The 18,534-nt window shown below is 43.3% G+C and overlaps 1 protein-coding gene across 6 annotated transcripts in view; it reads right to left on the bottom strand.

Moving 5' to 3' along the window:
• The window catches only part of MCC (MCC regulator of WNT signaling pathway), a 426,733-nt gene that overhangs the window by 93,563 nt on the left and 314,636 nt on the right, over positions 1 to 18,534 (bottom strand). For all 6 annotated transcript variants that reach the window (XM_019940817.3, XM_019940818.3, XM_073802387.1 and 3 more), the window contains 2 exons: positions 17,271 to 17,384; positions 5,621 to 5,763 (listed from right to left, as the gene is read on the bottom strand). In XM_019940817.3, coding sequence (XP_019796376.3) covers positions 5,621 to 5,763; positions 17,271 to 17,384 — 257 coding nt within the window. The remainder of the gene's footprint in view (positions 1 to 5,620; positions 5,764 to 17,270; positions 17,385 to 18,534) is intronic.

The following is an 18,534-nucleotide window of genomic DNA, read 5'->3' as shown; positions in this document are numbered from 1 at the left end:
CACAAACAGGAGGGGTCAGTGCTTTAGGGCTGCAGCCATCCTGGTGAAAGGCGTGGGGGAGAGCCCAGGGTAAGAGCCAAGGCTGAAGATGGACCTTAGGGACAGAGGAGAAGATCTAGGACATGAAGGGTCATGGAGGTTTGAGAAGAGTACACCAGTTGGGAAGGAGGATTTAGGATTAAATGTTGCAAAAATGGGCCAGAAACAAGAAAAAGGTCACCGGATTTTTCAGTTAAGAAATCATTGCTGATTTTCAAAAAAGTGTCTTAGCTTATGCTGCTGTAACAAAGTACCATAGACAAGCTTAAACAACAGGAATTTATTTTCTCATAGTTTTAGACTTTGGTCGGCAATCCAAAATCAAGGTGCCAGCATGGTTGGTTTCTGGTAAGGGCTCTCTTCCTGGCTTACAGATGGTTGCCTTCTCACTGCGTCCTCACACGGCAGGGAGAGAGCTGGAGAGCAAGCAAGCTCTTTCCCGTCTCTCTCCTTTTTTTTTTTTTGCGGTACGAGGGCCTCTCACTGTTGTGGCCTCTCCCATTGCAGAGCACAGGCTCCGGACGCGCAGGCTCAGCGGCCATGGCTCACAGGCCCAGCCGCTCCGCGGCATGTGGGATCCTCCCGGACCAGGGCATGATACCGCATCCCCTGCATCGGCAGGCGGACTCTCAACCACTGCACCACCAGGGAAGCCCTGCCATCTCTTTTTATAAGGACACTCACTAATCCTATCATGTGGTCCCCATCCTCATGACCTCGACTAAACCGAATGACCTCCCAAAGGGCCCCATCTCCAAACGCTGTCATATCTAGGGGTTCACCATGTGAACTGGAGGTGGGGGGCACAATTCAGTACATAGCAGAGGGAGCTTTGGCAAACTGTTGGGGTCAGAAGCCAGACAGCTGTGGGCTAACAAGCAAATGGGAAATGAAGTAGAAATCATGAACTACTCATGAGAGTTGGCAGTGAAAGGTGGATGTTATGAGAGCAGCTTTTGGGAAAAGAAAATAATCTCCTTGGGAAACAAAAGATCTCATGTTTAATTTGCTTAGACATCTTTTTTCCTCCCCCAGATCCAAAGTGAGTACTGACGTATTTTTCCATTTTACCCAACCCATTATATAATCCCCCCAAGTCAGATGAGCGTTAAAAAAAAAGCCACAACAAACAGTTAGGTGAAAAAGCACATATTACAAAACAGTGTGCGCTATGTGATCCAATTTGTTTAAAATATTCATGAATAAAAAATTTTTAGAAGGCCATAAATACAAACTGTTCAGTGTTTATTCCAAGCAGATGAGATTTAGGACACATTAGGCAGGGTTCAGTTAGGAAAACAAACTCTTCTGGGTGTTTCAAGAAGGATTTAATTTAGGTAGTTGCGTGCTTACAAAACCATCGGAAGGAAGGACTAGAGAAGAGAAGGGTGGGTGGAGGCCACCCGGGGTCGTCAGATTTGCCATCAGAGCTGTGGTCCCCTCCAGGATGAGGAAATTGCTGCTGCCTTCACACCTGCCCACAGCTCCAGGGTCAGGCCAGTCAATGCAGGACCTCATGTTCACTGAAGCCTGTATGTCAGCTGCCACCATTATGGCCTGAGGGACGATGGCTCCCACCTCCTTTCAGCCTTCCAGATCCAGGTGAATGCATCTCACTGGCAGAACCAAAACTGCATCCCAGAGCCCAGCTGTTAAGGGAGTTTGGGAAGTAGTCCCCAGGGTCAATCTTCTTTGATTTGGGGGCGAGTAGAGAGAAGGGGTGGGAATGGTACCAGGTGCCAGACAACATCCTTCATGCTGTCTACAGTACTGTCTACAACATCCATCCACACTACTGTCTTTGGCTACTTGACAACCATACACATCCTCTCACACGTACTTAAATTTCCAAATTGCAATAGCAATGACATCAAGCTTCTGTAACTATCCCTCGTTCAAATGTAAATGTACTCACCTTCTCATCAAAATGGGAGACCCAACGTCCCATCGGGAATTATATCCACTGTTAGGTGAGCCTTCCTCTTCTAGTTTAACGACAAATTCACCTAGGTATCACGTAGCCTAACTATTAAATGCTAAGCTTCAGCGATACCAACTCACCTTATATAAGAGGAGAAAGTAAGAGAATAAAAAGGAAATGGCGTATATACATAAAAAACCAAGAAATTATGCAGTCTAGTCATCCTGGAGACTCTGTGATCAATTAGCCGTTATCAAAAATCTCTACGGGTCGAATCATTTTGATTCCTACTGCAGCCCTGTGGACCAGTACAAGAGACAAGCCCACACCGACTCCAGCAGTGAAGTGGATCAAAGACCCCATTTTAATGACGTCAGCTCCCACCCAACATTCCCGACTCCCACGGCCTCCGGACTCCTATGTTATACTAGGGAAGTTCTGGCAGTTCAACATTATTTAATGTAATCCTCCAATGACTCTAGTTTTCATTTAATCAAACTGCTGGAGCTAACACGCTACATCCAGAATGTCCGACAGGAACAGTTGTATCAATAAATTCACCATCAGTCGAACACTATATCCCTTCCTCCCTGGTCTAGAACACTTAGGCCCTAATCCTATACATATTCTTCTCAAGTTTCTGTGAATATAAATGAATAAAATCTTATAAATCTCTTACATATTTTAACTGTATCTTCCAAGGTTGGAGTCTCTACTTATTCCCCTGGGGCAGGATTGAATTTGGCTACTTTTAGGCCTAAAGATAAAGAGGAATGGAGTAGCCGGTGAGGTATGACTGTATCTGGTACCCTCTACCTGGGATCAGATTGCTACAGTCTCCAAGCAAGGTAGGACTAACTTTATCAGACTGGGAGTGGGACTGCTTCTGCAGGAGGGGAAATTCAGTGGCATTTGCAGGCTCTAGGCATTTTGATTCATTTGAATCTATCCAAATGTGTCCATTTAAATTCTCACCACTTCATCTTTTCCAATCAGTGCTTAACCTTTAACCTAAGGGATCTGATGTGGCTTTGAATTCAACTTATGTTGGAATTCAGCAACCTGCAGTGTCTGATTCTTGACTACAGGAGCCCTGTGGCTATAAAAGATGGGAGAGTCTTCTAGGGCAGTCACAGAAGGTCCCTGGTTCTCTGATTGTGACCTGAGAAAAAAAATTTAAACTATGAGACTGTCATATCTTTTTCTTATGTAATTCAGTATGGCTTAAATGTGGATATATCATAAACCATTCCCTTATTGATGATTTTTCAGCTTTTCCAATAAATTCTTAATTCAGGCCCGGACTGAAGTGACAAGAAAGTCTGTAAGGTGCCAGGAATGTACCTGATTAGCATGACAATTCTCTATAGCCTGGATATGCCAGGGCAGTTAGAGTTCGTCCAAGGCATCTGGCTCCTCCTGCACTGGGTCTATTATCGCATCTCAGGACCTGAGAGCAAACCAATTTCCTGGAGTGATGGAGGCTGGGAGATACCTTGGCTACTAGAGCTCAGAGGACAAGAAGAGCCTTGCCTTACTGGCCCACATGTCTGCTAGTCTTCCAGCCTTGCAGGGAGTCCCCACCTCGAGGAGGGGCTAGCACATTTATATAATGAAAACTGGCAGAATTTAATGTGACATCTGTACAGATGCAATCTTCCTTTAAATAAAAGGCACCGATAAATGTTTATGCTCAAGAAGCTCACTGTAGACAAAGTGAGAGAGTGGCATGGACATATATACACTACCAAACGTAAAATAGATAGCTAGTGGGAAGTAGCCGCATAGCACAGGGAGATCAGCTCAGTGGTTTGTGACCACCTAGAGGGGTGGGATAGGGAGGGTGGGAGGGAGGGAGACGCAAGAGGGCAGAGATATGGAGACATGTGTATATGTATAACTGATTCACTTTGTTACAAAGCAGAAACTAACACACCATTGTAAAGCAATTATACTCCAATAAAGATGTTAAAAAAAAGAAGAAGCTCACTGTATTTTAACGTGAAGGAGTTTGGCCATGATATTCAATTTAAACATCCTGAAATTGAGTTTTCTAGGTGATGCGTGATGCATTTTTTTCACAACTCACTGAGTCCATTTGCCTTTACCTTCTCAAGTGTTTAAAAGTGCAGCATGTTTTAATGGAAATTACAAATTTGCCAGTGTACTCTGTCAGCCTCCTTAAAGTCTGCTATAATCATTTCTTTGGGCTGAAAATTCTTCTCTGCTCTTCTAACCTACAATCACTCTGAAGACCAGTATACAATTTAAAAGGCTTGAGGTTCTAAACTGGAATATGAGATGTATCGTGTGCCTCCAATTCAGTGCAAATTTTTCCACAACTTTGCCCTGAAACAGAGGCCCACCAGTACTCTCATCAAGTAGCCCCATCATCACTGTAACTCTCAGAGCTGGAACAAAATGCATCCAAAGTTTCTTCTAACCCAGGACTTGTAGAGGGAGAGTTTAAAGAAGCTGCCTCTAAAACTGTTTTAATTGAGGTCTATACAAACAGGCAGAGTACAAAGCACTCTTTCTCCATAAAAGTTGATGCTAACCCTTTGTTTTCCTGAGGGCTATTCCCTCAGCATGGGCAGGAAGATAAACGTTCTCTTCCTTGGCTCAGTAAGTCACTCAAGGCAAACCCCTCTTGTGGACAGCAGGGCAGACACACCAACTAAGTGCTGTGTGCAGGAGACTTAGGGGCCAGCTGATTGATGAGCAAGGAAGGAAGAATCCCCAACAATCACTTTTATGGAAAGAAAACTGAGTAAAGGCAGAGCTACTGTGGGTTCTAACTCCATCTCTATCTGCCCTCTCTTAAGGGTAACTTCAAAGTAGTCACTTAACATTTTTAAGCCCCAGCTTTTCCACCAATAACGTGATAGATCCAATCTCGCTCCTCCCCAACTGCCCGCCTTAGGAGTTTGTACGAGGCTCTGTCAATGTTGGTGAGTCAACTTCAAGTGAGCTCAAAATTTTTTTAGATTATCTAGACGCATATGTGATGTTTAGTTAAAAGCCACGTTCATAAATCTCTCAAAATCCCCAAGGGATGCACTGAGTTTGTATATTTAGAACAGATCTGGTGAATAAAAGGGCTGGTAGGGGGCTTCCCTGGTGGCGCAGTGGTTGAGAGTCCGCCTGCCGATGCAGGGGACGCGGGTTCGTGCCCCGGTCCGGGAAGATCCCACATGCCACGGAGCGGCTGGGCCCGTGAGCCATGGCCGCCGAGCCTGCGTGTCCGGAGCCTGTGCTCCGCAACGGGAGAGGCCGCAGCAGTGAGAAGCCCGCATACCGCCAAAAAAAAAAAAAAAAAAAAAAAAAAAAGGGCTGGTAGGGATGCTGGTCTCTAAGACAGAAGAGGTTCCATTTACAACCTGTTGATAAAGCATCTCACTCAGCCTCCCCTCATCAGTCAACTGAGGATTACAACTCCCACCCTGTCTACCTTTCAGGGTTACCACGAGGATCAAGGTCAGAAGAGAATAATGGACGGGAAAGCACATGGTTAACAAAGTAAAGAGATAACACTTATCAACTGTAAAAATATTAATTCCAAGTAAAACATTGTTATAATTCATAGGGGTGACTTCAAATCCGAAACCCAGGTTACCACCCGGACGGGCAGAGAGAGAGCCTTGACTTGGAGCTGACTACCTGATGGTGGTGCCTTGCAAACGGTCTATCTTCTTATTGAGCTCAGCAATGATGCTGTGGAGTTCGGTGATGCGTTCCTCGTACCGAAGCGTCGTTCGCTCCTGGACGTCCTCATGCTCTCTCATGAGGTGGGACTGCTCGCACTGGGATCGAGAGAACAAGACAGAAGTGCCAATGAGTTGACACACCTACAGGTGAGTGATTCTAAGTTTTATGGCCTCAAACCATCACAACCTCAATGTTGAGTATGCCCCAAATAAACATACACCTGCGCATTGGCCATGAGTCCCAGAAGACACAACAGCTGAGCTTCACAGAGCCCCTGGTGCACATCTGAGTCTTTTTACCTTTCTAGCTCTCAATTGCTCTTTGGGGAAAGGTCCCTCTGCCATTGCACACTATCCACACCTCCTGTTTTTCCTCAGCCACAGAGTGGGCAGATACCTTTTTTTTGGAATCTGAATCTTGAGCGAATGGATCTAAAGTTGCATGCTGTCACTTCACCTGACTGAGGGTCCTGATGAGACTGCCCTCCAGTTCCTGCTACCTCTATCCCCAGAGCTTTCTTCCCAAGTTCTTTTATGGCTGCTCATTTTTTCCTTTTTACCTATTCATTCCTTTTTTGCTGAAGTTTGCTAGGGTATGTTTCAGCCACTTTTCAAGCAAATAATCCTAAATTGTATGACACCATTTCTTACCTGGCTGGTTATCTGCACACATAATGTTTTCCAATATCCTTTCCTACTAGACTATAAACTCCGGGAAGGCAGGGGCGAGGTGTTTTCATGACTTCGCCCTAGCACCTGGCACACAGCCTGGTTCGCTGTGGGTGACCTAGGCGTGCGATGGGATGAATAAATTGCTGCGTTTCAAGAAGCCGAGGAGCTTCCCTTGCTCAGCATTTGAAGGATTAAGAAGCAGCAGATGCTATAAAAACATTTTTGCATCTTGAGTTTAAATCCTAAGGAACCTGTTCATCTTCACTTCTCTCCCTCCTCCTCAACCCCCAACCAGTCATTGTACAGTTAATCTCATTTACATAATAATAGAACACTAGTCAGTGACAGAACAAGGAGTCAAGCTTCTGCCCCTGTCTACTGCGTTCAGTCCTGATTAATTTCCTGTCCAGCGGAGGAATTTTAACTTCATTTTCGGCAAGGTTTTCCTAATGCCAAGAGCCACACGTACTTGCCAGCTTTGGACTTTCAGGGCTGGGGGCAGGCGGGCAAGGTAAGGCTTCTCACCCACCACGTCCAATTTCCTCCCCGTTCCTAAATCTGCCAGGCTTCCAATGGTGTAACCCAGAAGCTACCGGGCAGGGACACAAAGCCTTCAAAACAGACTGCTACCTGAAACAGAAGTACTCAACAAAGTATGATAAATACGTTGGTATAAATCACGGCAGGGACCATACCTATGAACAGCAGCTTGATCACTATGAATATAGTAACTTCCTGGGAGCTGCTCAGAGCTCCAGAAATAAGACTGGAGAGGAACCTGTACCACAGACCTTTGTGAGATCGTGACTTTCAGAGAAACAGTGACGTGAACTTCTGTTCTTACTGACAACCCAAAACATCAAATAACCTCCACTCAAATTGTGTATGTGAGTGTGTGTGTGCACATGTGCACGCGTGCACCTGCATGTGTGTAGTATGTGTATGTGCGTATGTAGCTGACACTCTCACGAAGGTCACCAGTTCCAGATCTTACAATAGTTATGAGATGATGCCCGGTCTGACCTTGATCTTGTGGATGCCATGACTCCTACTACTTTGTCATCTTGCTGGTTCCTGCTCTGGGGTTTCCCATATTCAGTTCTCTAGGGCTATAAACTGCTGTGAAACGCTTCCCCTTACAAACTCCACAAGCTCTCATTTTCCCTGAAATTCCCCACTTATTCCTCCTCCTTCAGTCTTTACAGGTCAACAGGCCGCCACCACCACCAAGGCAGACAAGAAACTGCAAAATCCACTTAAAAATGAAGATGCGTAAGTGTTTATTCAAGAGAAAGACACAGGATCAACTGATAAACACCAAGCCCACTCTAGGTGTCCCTGTTGGCTGTTAGGAGCTATCTGAGAGGTGAGCTCCTGTGGGGCTGCCTGGCTTGCAGGGAGATCAGATGGTTGGTACCCAGATAACCAGAGCATGAGAGCTGGTGTCGTACCATCTTCCCCCTGCCTCTAACTGGAAAGTCCGCATGAGGGCATGAGTATGAACAAGACTCAACAGGAAGCCCGATAATTCAGTCAGACAGAACAGCGCTTGCAGCTGAAAGGATAAAAAAGATTCATAATGTCTATTTGGAACTTAGGAGTTCATCTGGGAGTAGCAACAAGAACGTCTTAGAGGAAAAAACTTCTCAGCTGAAGGCAAAGGTTACATTCCTATATTTTTCCATATGTATGTTTTTTCACAATGGTGGGAAGCCTCTATAATTGAATACTTCCTCTAAATAATAGATATATCTTGATTTCCTAAACTATGATACGGTGCTAGGTGCCATAGGGAGGGTCACTATGACACCTACCTTGAAGGGAAATGTGGTCGCAGCTTCCAAGCAGACTCCTCTGCTGGTGCGTAAGAAACATGGACAGAATTGGAGGGGTGAGGGGGAAGAAGAGATGATAGAATGGTGCCCTGGAGATTCTTTCCCCAGTGAAAAGAGAATACTGGAAAATAATTATCGAAACTCCTAGCCTCCAGATCAATGAATGACTGAGAAGACATAGCTCATAGCTGATTTGATGTTACAAACCAAAATCCCCTTGAGGTATCTCATTAAACACGCTTCACCCATTCCATGCACACTCATCATGCCCGGCCAAAGCTGAGCGGAAGCGTTGCTCTCCAAGCTGAATGAAGAAACCCCTTGAGCTTTTCCAAGCTGTGGTGCCAGGAGAAGTGCATCAATTCCCACAAGGGCAACAGTGCAGGATGAAACAAGCCATCATCTGCAGGAGCCTAAAGAACTCAAAAAACCACTCTTGTTAAACAGCTCCCATTAAGCTGCACAAGACCAAGCCCAGGAATGGGGCACATCAACGTGTTAAAAGTGGCAGATGAGTGGGGAGCACCCAGGACAGACAAAGCCATAATCTGTGAGCAATCAGTGCCTTCCTGCCCTGGCGGCCTCCCACACAAGCAGGACTGGCCTATTAAAATGAGGCCCAGTTCAAGTATCACACTGCCCATGCCTCTCACTAACCCGAGTTTCCGAGAGCATTTTTTAACCCAGGAGGCTATGTGATTTCCGGTATTCTGTTTCACAAGGACACAGGCTAGGTCAAGCTGTATACGGCACCTCCATATGAGAGTCACTTATGGGCAGGTATTCCAGTAAAGCCTCATTTAAGAAGGTAATATAACAATGACAACCAAACAGGACAAAGAGTATCACTCCTATTACCACTTAACGTTTGCACAAATTTTTCAATTTTAAGTTACAACTTTAAGTACATTATAGAAAATTTTAAAGAATGATAAAAAGACATCCACTTTTTCATAATCCATTAACAAGATCCTTTTTCAAATGGTGTTCATTTTTCTCCAGTATTTTCTTATGTATGTGGGGCACCGCCAGGACCACCGTAAGGGATGCACATCTCATAAGCACGAGCACCCTGGTGGCAGCCTGCAGAGGCGTTTACCAAGACCCTGGTTCACCTCCATCCATGCACGTGGAGGAATATTTCTTCTCCCCCATGAAGCTGAATAAGGCCATGTGACTTGCTCGTCCAGCAAGATATGAGTGAATATACACCATTTTTGCCTAGAAGCCTTTAAGCGCTTCTGCAGGCTTTCCCATATTCTCTTCCCCTGGGCAACACTCCAGAGAGTAGAGGCTATCAGCTTGGGAGGCTGGGTGAGGACAATGCAGCAGAGTTTCCTACCAGTTCCAGTGAGCTCCCAGCAAGAAGCCAAAAAATAAACCTTTGATAATTTAAGCCACTGAACATTTGGGGTTATTTGTTATCATTGCATATCCTGATGATACAACCACTTTATAGATGAAAACAGAGCAAATGCACAGGGACTATTTATTAAAACCCAGATAGCGAACAGAATGCTCTGCAAAGCCCTCAGAGTCCTGTGTATGCCATCAGGGGGCTGAGGCTGTTGTAGCCACAGCCTTCTCGCCTCTACTCCCTTCCAGCTCCCTGAGCTGTGGGCTGAACTCCTCCTTACCATTTACCTAAAGACCTCAAGTGGCATCAGAGTGATCCCCCCTTGGTCTCTTACCCTGAACCACCTCTGGTGAACTCCAGGAAACATGAACATTATGCCTTACAATACCAGAGGAGAGTTAGGAAACCCCAATAGCTCTCTCCCCAACCCCCTGGGAGCACCGAAATAGAAAAGCAGACATAAGGGGGTATAAAGCAGGAAATTCTAAGTCCCTCCAGCTCCCATCAAGCCAGCTTCAGCTACCAAAGTCAATTACTCAGCAACAACTTTCTGAACAGAAAGCAATGGCGGCTTCTTCTAGCAAAACTTGCAGATGAGGGATTACTTTCGCCTCCTTGCTGTATAGAAACATCTCACAAAATTTCAGCTGAGCAAAATAAGAAATGGTCTTAAACAACATGCTACTGCTTTTTTTTTCTTCTATTATTACAGAGAATTTTACCCAGGGTCCTCCAACCTATACTGCATTTTTGACTGATCCTACAGTACAGCAAAGCCAGAAAGCCTGGGCTTGCAGCATCTTGCCTGCCATGAATTTCTGGAGGTCACTGTCATTAGGAAGCTGGATTTCTCCTGCAACTACAGACTTTCAGTTTGACAGGCAAAGAAAAAAAAAAAAGATTGGGATTAGATAGGACGGAATTTTGCTTTTCCTGAATTTCATCTGGAGCTTAATATATACCCTGAGCTTTTTCTCTAGGTTTCCACTCTCTTATCATGATGATGAAGCAAATTTAAAATCTATATAAATACTTGTCTCAAGCCACATAAAGGAGCGAAACTGCCTATGTGCAAAAATGTTCAATAAAAGCAAGCAATATCATCATTACAACCACTAAGAATAAAACCCTTTAGGCTCATCTCTGCAATTGGTGCAATCCAGGGATAAAGCTGTGAGTCAGCCTTGAGACAGACTGGCCTGAGAACTTGAGCCCTTGTTGGAAAAACCCTGTGTAATGCGGTGATGCTAAGAAGCTTTATGGCTTTGTTAATGTTCTTCACTGGGTTTTATCTTATTCCACAGAGGCCACTGATCTTTAATCATCACATTAGTCTCAGCTGTCAAACCTAAGGGTATTATAAACTCCATTCTTGAAAAATGCAATGCCATCATTCATTCGTTAACCCTCTCAACCATCGTGGGAAGAGGGTCGGCACCACTCCCTTTTAAAATACGCTAAGAAGTTACGCTACTTTCTCAGGGTCACACTGGATGGATCACAAGTAATACCACCCAGGATATTTCTACCCTCATTCGAAGTCCTTGCCCAGGTTCTCCTGAGGGGTAGGGTGGGGAACCAAGCCAACTAAACAAAGAGGCTCAGCACAAATGGAAACGTCATTGACAAAACAAAACAGCTAGAGCACTGTACGGAAGAGTATAAACAAATACGGAAGGAATGGGGGGAGGGAGATCCTGGCAAAGAGAAGGCATCCATACTACCTCTGTAAGTATCTCATACAAGAGAAAGATTAAAGAAAACACTCTCTCCGTTACATTTAATGAAAACTATATTTGTCTTTTTCCTAAAAGTCAAGGCGTAGAAAATTCAGAACACTTGCTATCTAAAGATAGAGAGCTTAGAAACAGAAGGTGTACTGTATTACTACTGACCAATTTCAAAGGGGCTCAGAAGCTTGTTCTGATATATCTCCTTCTGTAGTACTTTTTAAAAATGCAGTTACTGAAAATAATTGTTGGTATTAAACGCAAAGAAAATATGCTGAAAGCATCAAATCGGTACCGTATATAACCTTTGCCACTTTCCCACCAGGCTGTTCCCCCAGAAGGTGTTTAGTGTTGGTGCAAATCGCATGCGCAGGTCTGAGCATCTGTTTGATTTGGGAGGGTAGATGCTTAAACCAAATTAACCTGTGCCCTATTCCCCACCCTCTTTGAGATCCCCAGGGCAGCCCGGGCAGCTTAAAAAGCAATACAGGACTAGTACAGCTATGGATTCCCACGAAACCTAGATTCATACCCTGACTTCAGGTGCTTTCTAGCTCCATCATCTCAGGCAAGATATTCAAATTCCCTAAACCTTCATCTCAGGCAAGATATTCAAATTCCCTAAACCTTCATTTGTAAATGGGAACGTTAAGGTTTTCTCATCACAGGTCATTATGAGAACTCAGTGAGATAAAGCATGCGGAATGCTTGCTCTACTGCCTGGCACAAAACAGAGCTAAAGAAGTGTGGCGATCATCACTACTGTAGGCTAATAGTGGCACTCTTCATCAGATCCCCCAGGAAGCTGTGATGGACAGACTCCAAGTTGACCATATGATCCCTGTGTCTCCTTGGTGTGATTACCATCTCACTGAATCTGGGTGGGACGTGTGACTGCCTTTAACTAACACAATGTGGCAAAGGTGATGGGATGTCTCTCCCATAATTGCATTACATTATATAAGACTGTCTTGCCAGAAGATTTATTCTAGTATCTTTCTCTCCATTGCTGGCTTTGAGGAAGCAAGCTGCCATGAATTCTACAACCACAGAGAAATTCTGCTAATGACGTGAGTGAGCCTGGAGGTGAACTCTTTCCCTGTTGAGTGTCCAGACGAGCGTGCAGCTCTGCCCACACCTTGACGGCAAACTTGCAGAGGACCTAGTTAAGCCATGCCTGGGATCCTGATGCACAGGAGATAATAAATGTGTAAGATAATAAATGTGTGTTGTTTTAAGCCAGTAAATTTGGGGCAATTTGTTACGCAGCAGTAGGATACAAATACAGAAGCACTTTGCCTTCCCTATCACATTGGTATTGGGGGTCCTTTACTTAGCTCTTCCCTTCCAATCACTATTAAAACTCCACCGACTTTTGCCCATGTATAATGAGCCTTCTTCTATTCAACTAGTTCTAGTATCACCATTAATAATTACTCGACAGATTATGAAGCTCTCTTTGATTATTTCTGATGAACAAAAGCACCATTTATATTTTACATTTTCATCATAGCTCTGTAATATTTAGAGAGCTGGCAAAACTTACTAAAGCCACAGACTATACATTTATACACAAACTTGCTCTTCCACCATCTGGTAAAGCCTCAAACACGAATCACTTACCAAGGCATGTAACAGAGAAAGCACGGCACAGACACTTCCTTGCATAAATCTCATCTTTATAAAAGGTATAAGCCTGGCAAGACTAACCTTTTTTTTTCATGTTCTTTCCTGGGTCCCAGTATCTGAACTGGGAAGACATTTCCAGTGAAAGGAAGAGTAATTTTTAAGTATATTTACTGTAAGTATACAAGCAAGAGAGTCAACTAATGGTACTGTGATGTAACCATCAGGGGTAAAACCAGCCAACAAAATTATTACATGAGATTATCTTGACCATAAGTTAAGTCAAAAGGGAGCTGAATCAATCCCTGACACAGCAGACAAAAAGTTTCCCATTCTCCTCTTATCATCCTCTGCACAAGCTGCTCTGTCTTTGAGACTTAAATTTTAACAAAAACCTTCCTGGTCATCTTTTAAAATCCAAGACTGGGGTACATGCCAGCTTCCAGTTAAAAGCACTCACAATTTCTTTTTCCTAAAAGAAACATTCTCACCAATCAGGACTATTAACAATGGCTGGCTTTACACCAGCTTAACACCATTCTATTTTTTCTTTAATGAAAAAATAACTACTTTCTCAAAAAACACCTTAAGAAACAACAACAAAGCATTTAGAAAAGTTTTAATTCACCAGAGTCCAGTATAAATATTATAATGCTGCCTTTCCAGTTTTTTCTATCACATTTTTGTTACTTTTATGATCAGAAGGAAAATGTAAAGTTTTCATCCAAGTAAAAATTGAAAATTTCTGTCTCTGTAACATCCTGTATGAGGAAAGAACACTGGTAGCCTTGTCTTGGCTCTGGGGCTGGCTGCTCATTTGACCTTGGGTAAGCAAGTTAACCTCTCTGGGTTGCCTGTCAAATGTGGAAGTAGATGATCTCAACTACAAAGGGTCTTTCCTCTCTACTCAAACAGTCTAAGATTATGAAACATGAGTTTTCAAAACCTGCCATAGGTCATTCTAGACCAGTGACTGGGGCAGCCTCGTTCTTTTAATCTCTCTGAATTCCCACACAAATATAGAGAACCTACACATCAAAAGCAAATGCTTAGAGATAAGGTATCCTCCTGAACAACAAAACAGAAGCAGGTAGGGACAAACCAACAGCATCCACAAGACCTAAATGGTGTCTGTGTGGGCAGAAGCAGAGGGAAGAAACAAGACTGAGGGACCCGACAACTGGAAAACCTCAGAACAGCCAGTAAGTATACACGGGAAAGTGAGAAGGGCCAACTGGGAGGGGTTTTGCCTGAGCCAAGAGTGAGTGAGCAAGGGGCCCACAGTAAGATCTGAAGGGGCTAAGGCAGCTAGTCCCTATGAACTTTCAAGACCGGCCCTAGGACTCTGCCAGGAGGAGAAACTGCTGGGAGTAGGATCAAAATTGAACAGGATGGGGTAATAGAGACAAGGGAAAGAACAGATCGAGATAGAAGCAGGTGAGGGGAACAGAGCCAGGAAGTGTCGGAAAGCAGGTTGCCATATTCGTGAATACAAGGAAGTTCTATGAACTTAAAAAGGCCATGTTCAACTCTGCCTCCTAAAGGTTCAAAGAAACTATTTTTCACATAAAAATGAAAAACAGAACAGTATTGAGGGCAAATCCCACATAAAGGTACAAGAAAGAAGAATGAAAAAAAGGGGAGAATAACATCCCTATAAACCATGAAAGCATGCCACAAAATAGAGAACCTCTCTCCTCACAAAAAGTCCCAAACAGTAGACTACTATTTCAAAATAAGCTAAAAGACTTGAAAAAGGTGAAATGACATAAAACAGGGGAGAACATAATTCAAAATTAGAAAAACTCAGAAAGAAGGTAATAGAACACACACACACACAAAAGAAATGAAATAAAAATGCAGAAATATATGACTAAGCCAGAAGGCACACTAGGAGGGGATAAATACAACATATAAGGCCTAAGAAAAACAGAAGATGGAGAACAGGAAAAACAAGGTAAACAGGGAGAGATATAAAGGATTTGAGATAGTGACAGATACGGAAGACAGGCAAAGAAGATCAAAGATATACATAATAAGCATCCTTGAAGAAAAAGAAAAGGCAAGGGAACAAAACTAATATTAAACACTATAATTAGAAAAAACTTCTCTGAAATTAAAAAAAAGATTACAAAATATAATCAAAAGAAAACACAGCAAACATGAGAATATCAAACCAGAACGATTAAGAGTTACTCTAGCAAAATTACTGAAAGGAAGTAAAGAAGGGAGGGAAGAAAGAGAGAGAGAGAGAAAGTTGTATTATTAACAGACTTTGAGAGCAACACTCTATGCCAAAATAGAATAAAGAAACATATTCAAGTAAAGAAAAGATGAGTCAAGGGTTTTATAGCCAGCAAGAATGCCTTTCAAGTAAGAAGGGCAGAGACACATTGTTATTAACAAGCAGAAAGTTGGTGAAGGTTATTCCCATGAGTCCTCCCTGAGGAAATCTACTAGAAAATAGCTTCCGGCATTAAACAAACAAACAGAGGGATATTGACATAAAGACCATGGTAAACATGAAATATATAATTTACTTGTAGAAGACTAAATGAGGACTAAAAGAAAGTCTAAGATGTAATGGCCATAGGGTCAGGCAGTATGGATATAGTACAGTTGCAAAAAACTGGGGGAATGAGGAAAGTATAATGGAAAAAAAACTTTAAAAAATTCTTCTCAGTAACTCTATTTGTTATGATAGTATTAATGTTATTATTTTGAGACTGATTGTATATAATATGGAAGGAAGCAAATGAGTAATTATGGAATATTCTTATCCAATCATCCTCTGTAAACTTCAGAACCAAGATGTTTAGTGTGAAAAGAAAGGATATACAAATAAAATACAGAAGCTAAGTAAAAGAACCCTGTAGTCTGAATTTAAATTGGAGAAATTATTATGAGCTCCTAAGGTATTTTATCTTAAAATGTATACATACATACATATGTGGATAAATAAATAAGTAAATAAAGAATTTCCTGGCTATGTTTATAGAAGAGGCCTAAAAATAATGACCAAACTAGAAGCAATAAGCACCCTTAGCACCCAGATTGCAGTCTGGAAATACCATTTTCTACAGAGAAAAACCAAGGCTACATGGAGAATGCTTAATTCCAGTTTTGGAGTGAGAAATGTACTGGATGAGCCTGGAGTAAGTACTAGGCTCCTGTCAAAAGACTCAGGAGCCAACTTGAAGAGGTTCTTACTGGCCAAAATTAGTATACTTTGAGTTTCTACAAGGAAAATAATTACAAAGGACTGAAACCCAAATATGTTAAAATCCCTAAGTTCATCATATTTTAAAAAGTAACTGGGGACTTTCAGAGGATCATAAATAATTCATTATCTTGAAAAACGTTAAATAAATCAAAAGCATGAAGCAATGATTCTGCTTTTCCTCCGTGAACTATACCATTGTTTCAATACATCATAGATGATGGGAAATGTCTCTATAAAAGCACTTCAATTAATAACTGAGAAAGAAATGGTAGAACTAAAATATCATGATTTTGTAAAGTCTTGATGAATCAGTGAACTTGGGCACTGAGTATCAAGACAGCTGCTAACGGGCTTCCCTGGTGGCGCAGTGGTTGAGAGTCCGCCTGCCGATGCAGAGGATACGGGTTCGTGCCCCGGTCTGGGAGGATCCCACATGCTGCGCAGCGGCTGTGCCCGTGAGCCATGGCCGCTGGACCTGCAGGTCCGGAGCCTGTGCTCCGCAACGGGAGAGGCCGCAGCAGTGAGAGGCCCGCGTACCGCAAAAAAAAAAAAAAAAAAAAAAAGATAGCTGCTAACATCTCAGAAGGCAAGACAACCAGATACTATGTGCTTCCCAGTGGAAAAACAAATACCCTCTACAGTCTTGCCAGAGGGACTGGCCATGAATCTGACTGGTCCTCTGGATCCAAGGCCATTCTGCAGGGAATACAGGGGACAGAGGAACATGCCGAACTGCACCATGGGTGAACAATCAGCAACATCTGGACTGTGGGAAACTCCACAGGTCAAATGGCCAGCTTTTAAAAGACTAAGTATAAAGCCAATAAAGAACGGAGGGAAAACCTGTGGATTAAGAGATTCAAAGGAAACACGTAATTTTTAAACAGGCAAGACAAAACTCCACTGTCTAGGGACATACAAACTCCAGCGATAAACCGTAAAGAAACAGAAAATATGACCATAAAAGCCATGTGGGGAGGAAAAGTGGGATTGGGATGGGACATAAGGAGGCACTTCTGGGATGACTGTCAGGTTCTAATTCTTGACCTGGACAGTGGTCATGAGGGGGTCTGCTCATCAAACCGTCATTTGTTTTGTGGAGATTTCCATATGTTTCATCTTAAAAAATAAAGCAAAAAGAACCTTTCCAGACCCCTTACCTGTGCCTTGGCCAATTTCTTTTCCAGAAGGTCCCGTTCCCGCTCCGTTTGCTGCAGACGTTTATTAAGCTCCACTATATCTCCCTTGAGTGATGCCAGGGCTGCCAAGTGAAGCTGCAGTTATGGGAAGAAAGGAGCACAAGGTTAGACCCTTCGGCAGAAACTCATTTCCTTCCCTTCATTTCCTGTAATTAGTGTGATCGCATAAAAATAGGTATCATCTACGATGGGACATTGGGTGATATTAATCTCAGGGGACAATGGACAGAAATCAGGTGTGTCACAGGCAAGCTGGATTATCTGGTCACCCTCAATGTAACAGGGAGAACACTGTTATGTGTGGGCAGTAGGACCTAATTTTGGATTGTCTAATAAAAATAGAGAGGAAAGCTGCTCATTCTAAGGGCTTTCTCCGAGTTACTCAGCAAGGATGAGATTAAGAGCTGGTGTGGACTGCCTGATTCTCAAGAAGCAAGGAAAAGGCAGGACCAAATTAGCTTTTACCTTTGGGAAAATATGCGAGTTGAATGGGGCAATTCAATTTTTTTCAATTCAATCACCCATACTGCCGCATGTCCAGACGGACCAAAAGGCTGAGAATTAAGAAAAAAAAATGGGAGAGCTCATTGTTTCCGATGTTCTCCTCCTCAAGTTGATGCATTAATTTTCTTGCCAGCTCCTCCTTCCTCATTGTTCCCCAGACAGACTAGATTGACCAGATGATGATGCTTCTGTGCAAGCAGGCCTCTCAGAAACAGAACCGGAACTCTGATAAATTATGCTATGGCGAGAGAAACCAAGAATGCATCGCTATACCTTTCCCCAGCCAACTCTCTCAGGGGAAGTGGAGCAAGAAAGAACGTTCTTCAGCAGATTAACAAGCGTATCACGCACTTCCAGGATCTCAACCCGCTCAGCTTTCAGGTTCTGCACATGGAGCCTGGGATGCACACATGTCTACCACACATGTGCCCGCTGTGGCTTTGCAGGTGGATGGCTGCGACCATCCTTAATATCTGTTCAGCCACGGCTCCTGGAGCAGCACCTTCCAGCCTTCCTTGCCCTCTGAGTCACTACTTCGCTGTCTTCACTGTCAATCCCAGGTGGAGCTCAGACCATCCCTGAGCTGAATTCCACATGACACTTGGGTGAGTGATGCCAATCAGAGCAAACCCTCCCTCTTTATAGGGTTTCTGTATAGCATCTGCCAAGAGGATGTAAAGTAAGAAGTAAATAAATTTGATCTTTCAAGATGTACACAGTG

This window comes from Tursiops truncatus, chromosome 3 (assembly GCF_011762595.2).
Source record: "Tursiops truncatus isolate mTurTru1 chromosome 3, mTurTru1.mat.Y, whole genome shotgun sequence".
NCBI lineage: Eukaryota > Metazoa > Chordata > Mammalia > Artiodactyla > Delphinidae > Tursiops > Tursiops truncatus.
Note: the sequence above shows the minus strand (reverse complement) of the source record. Positions and strands in the feature narration are given on the sequence as shown.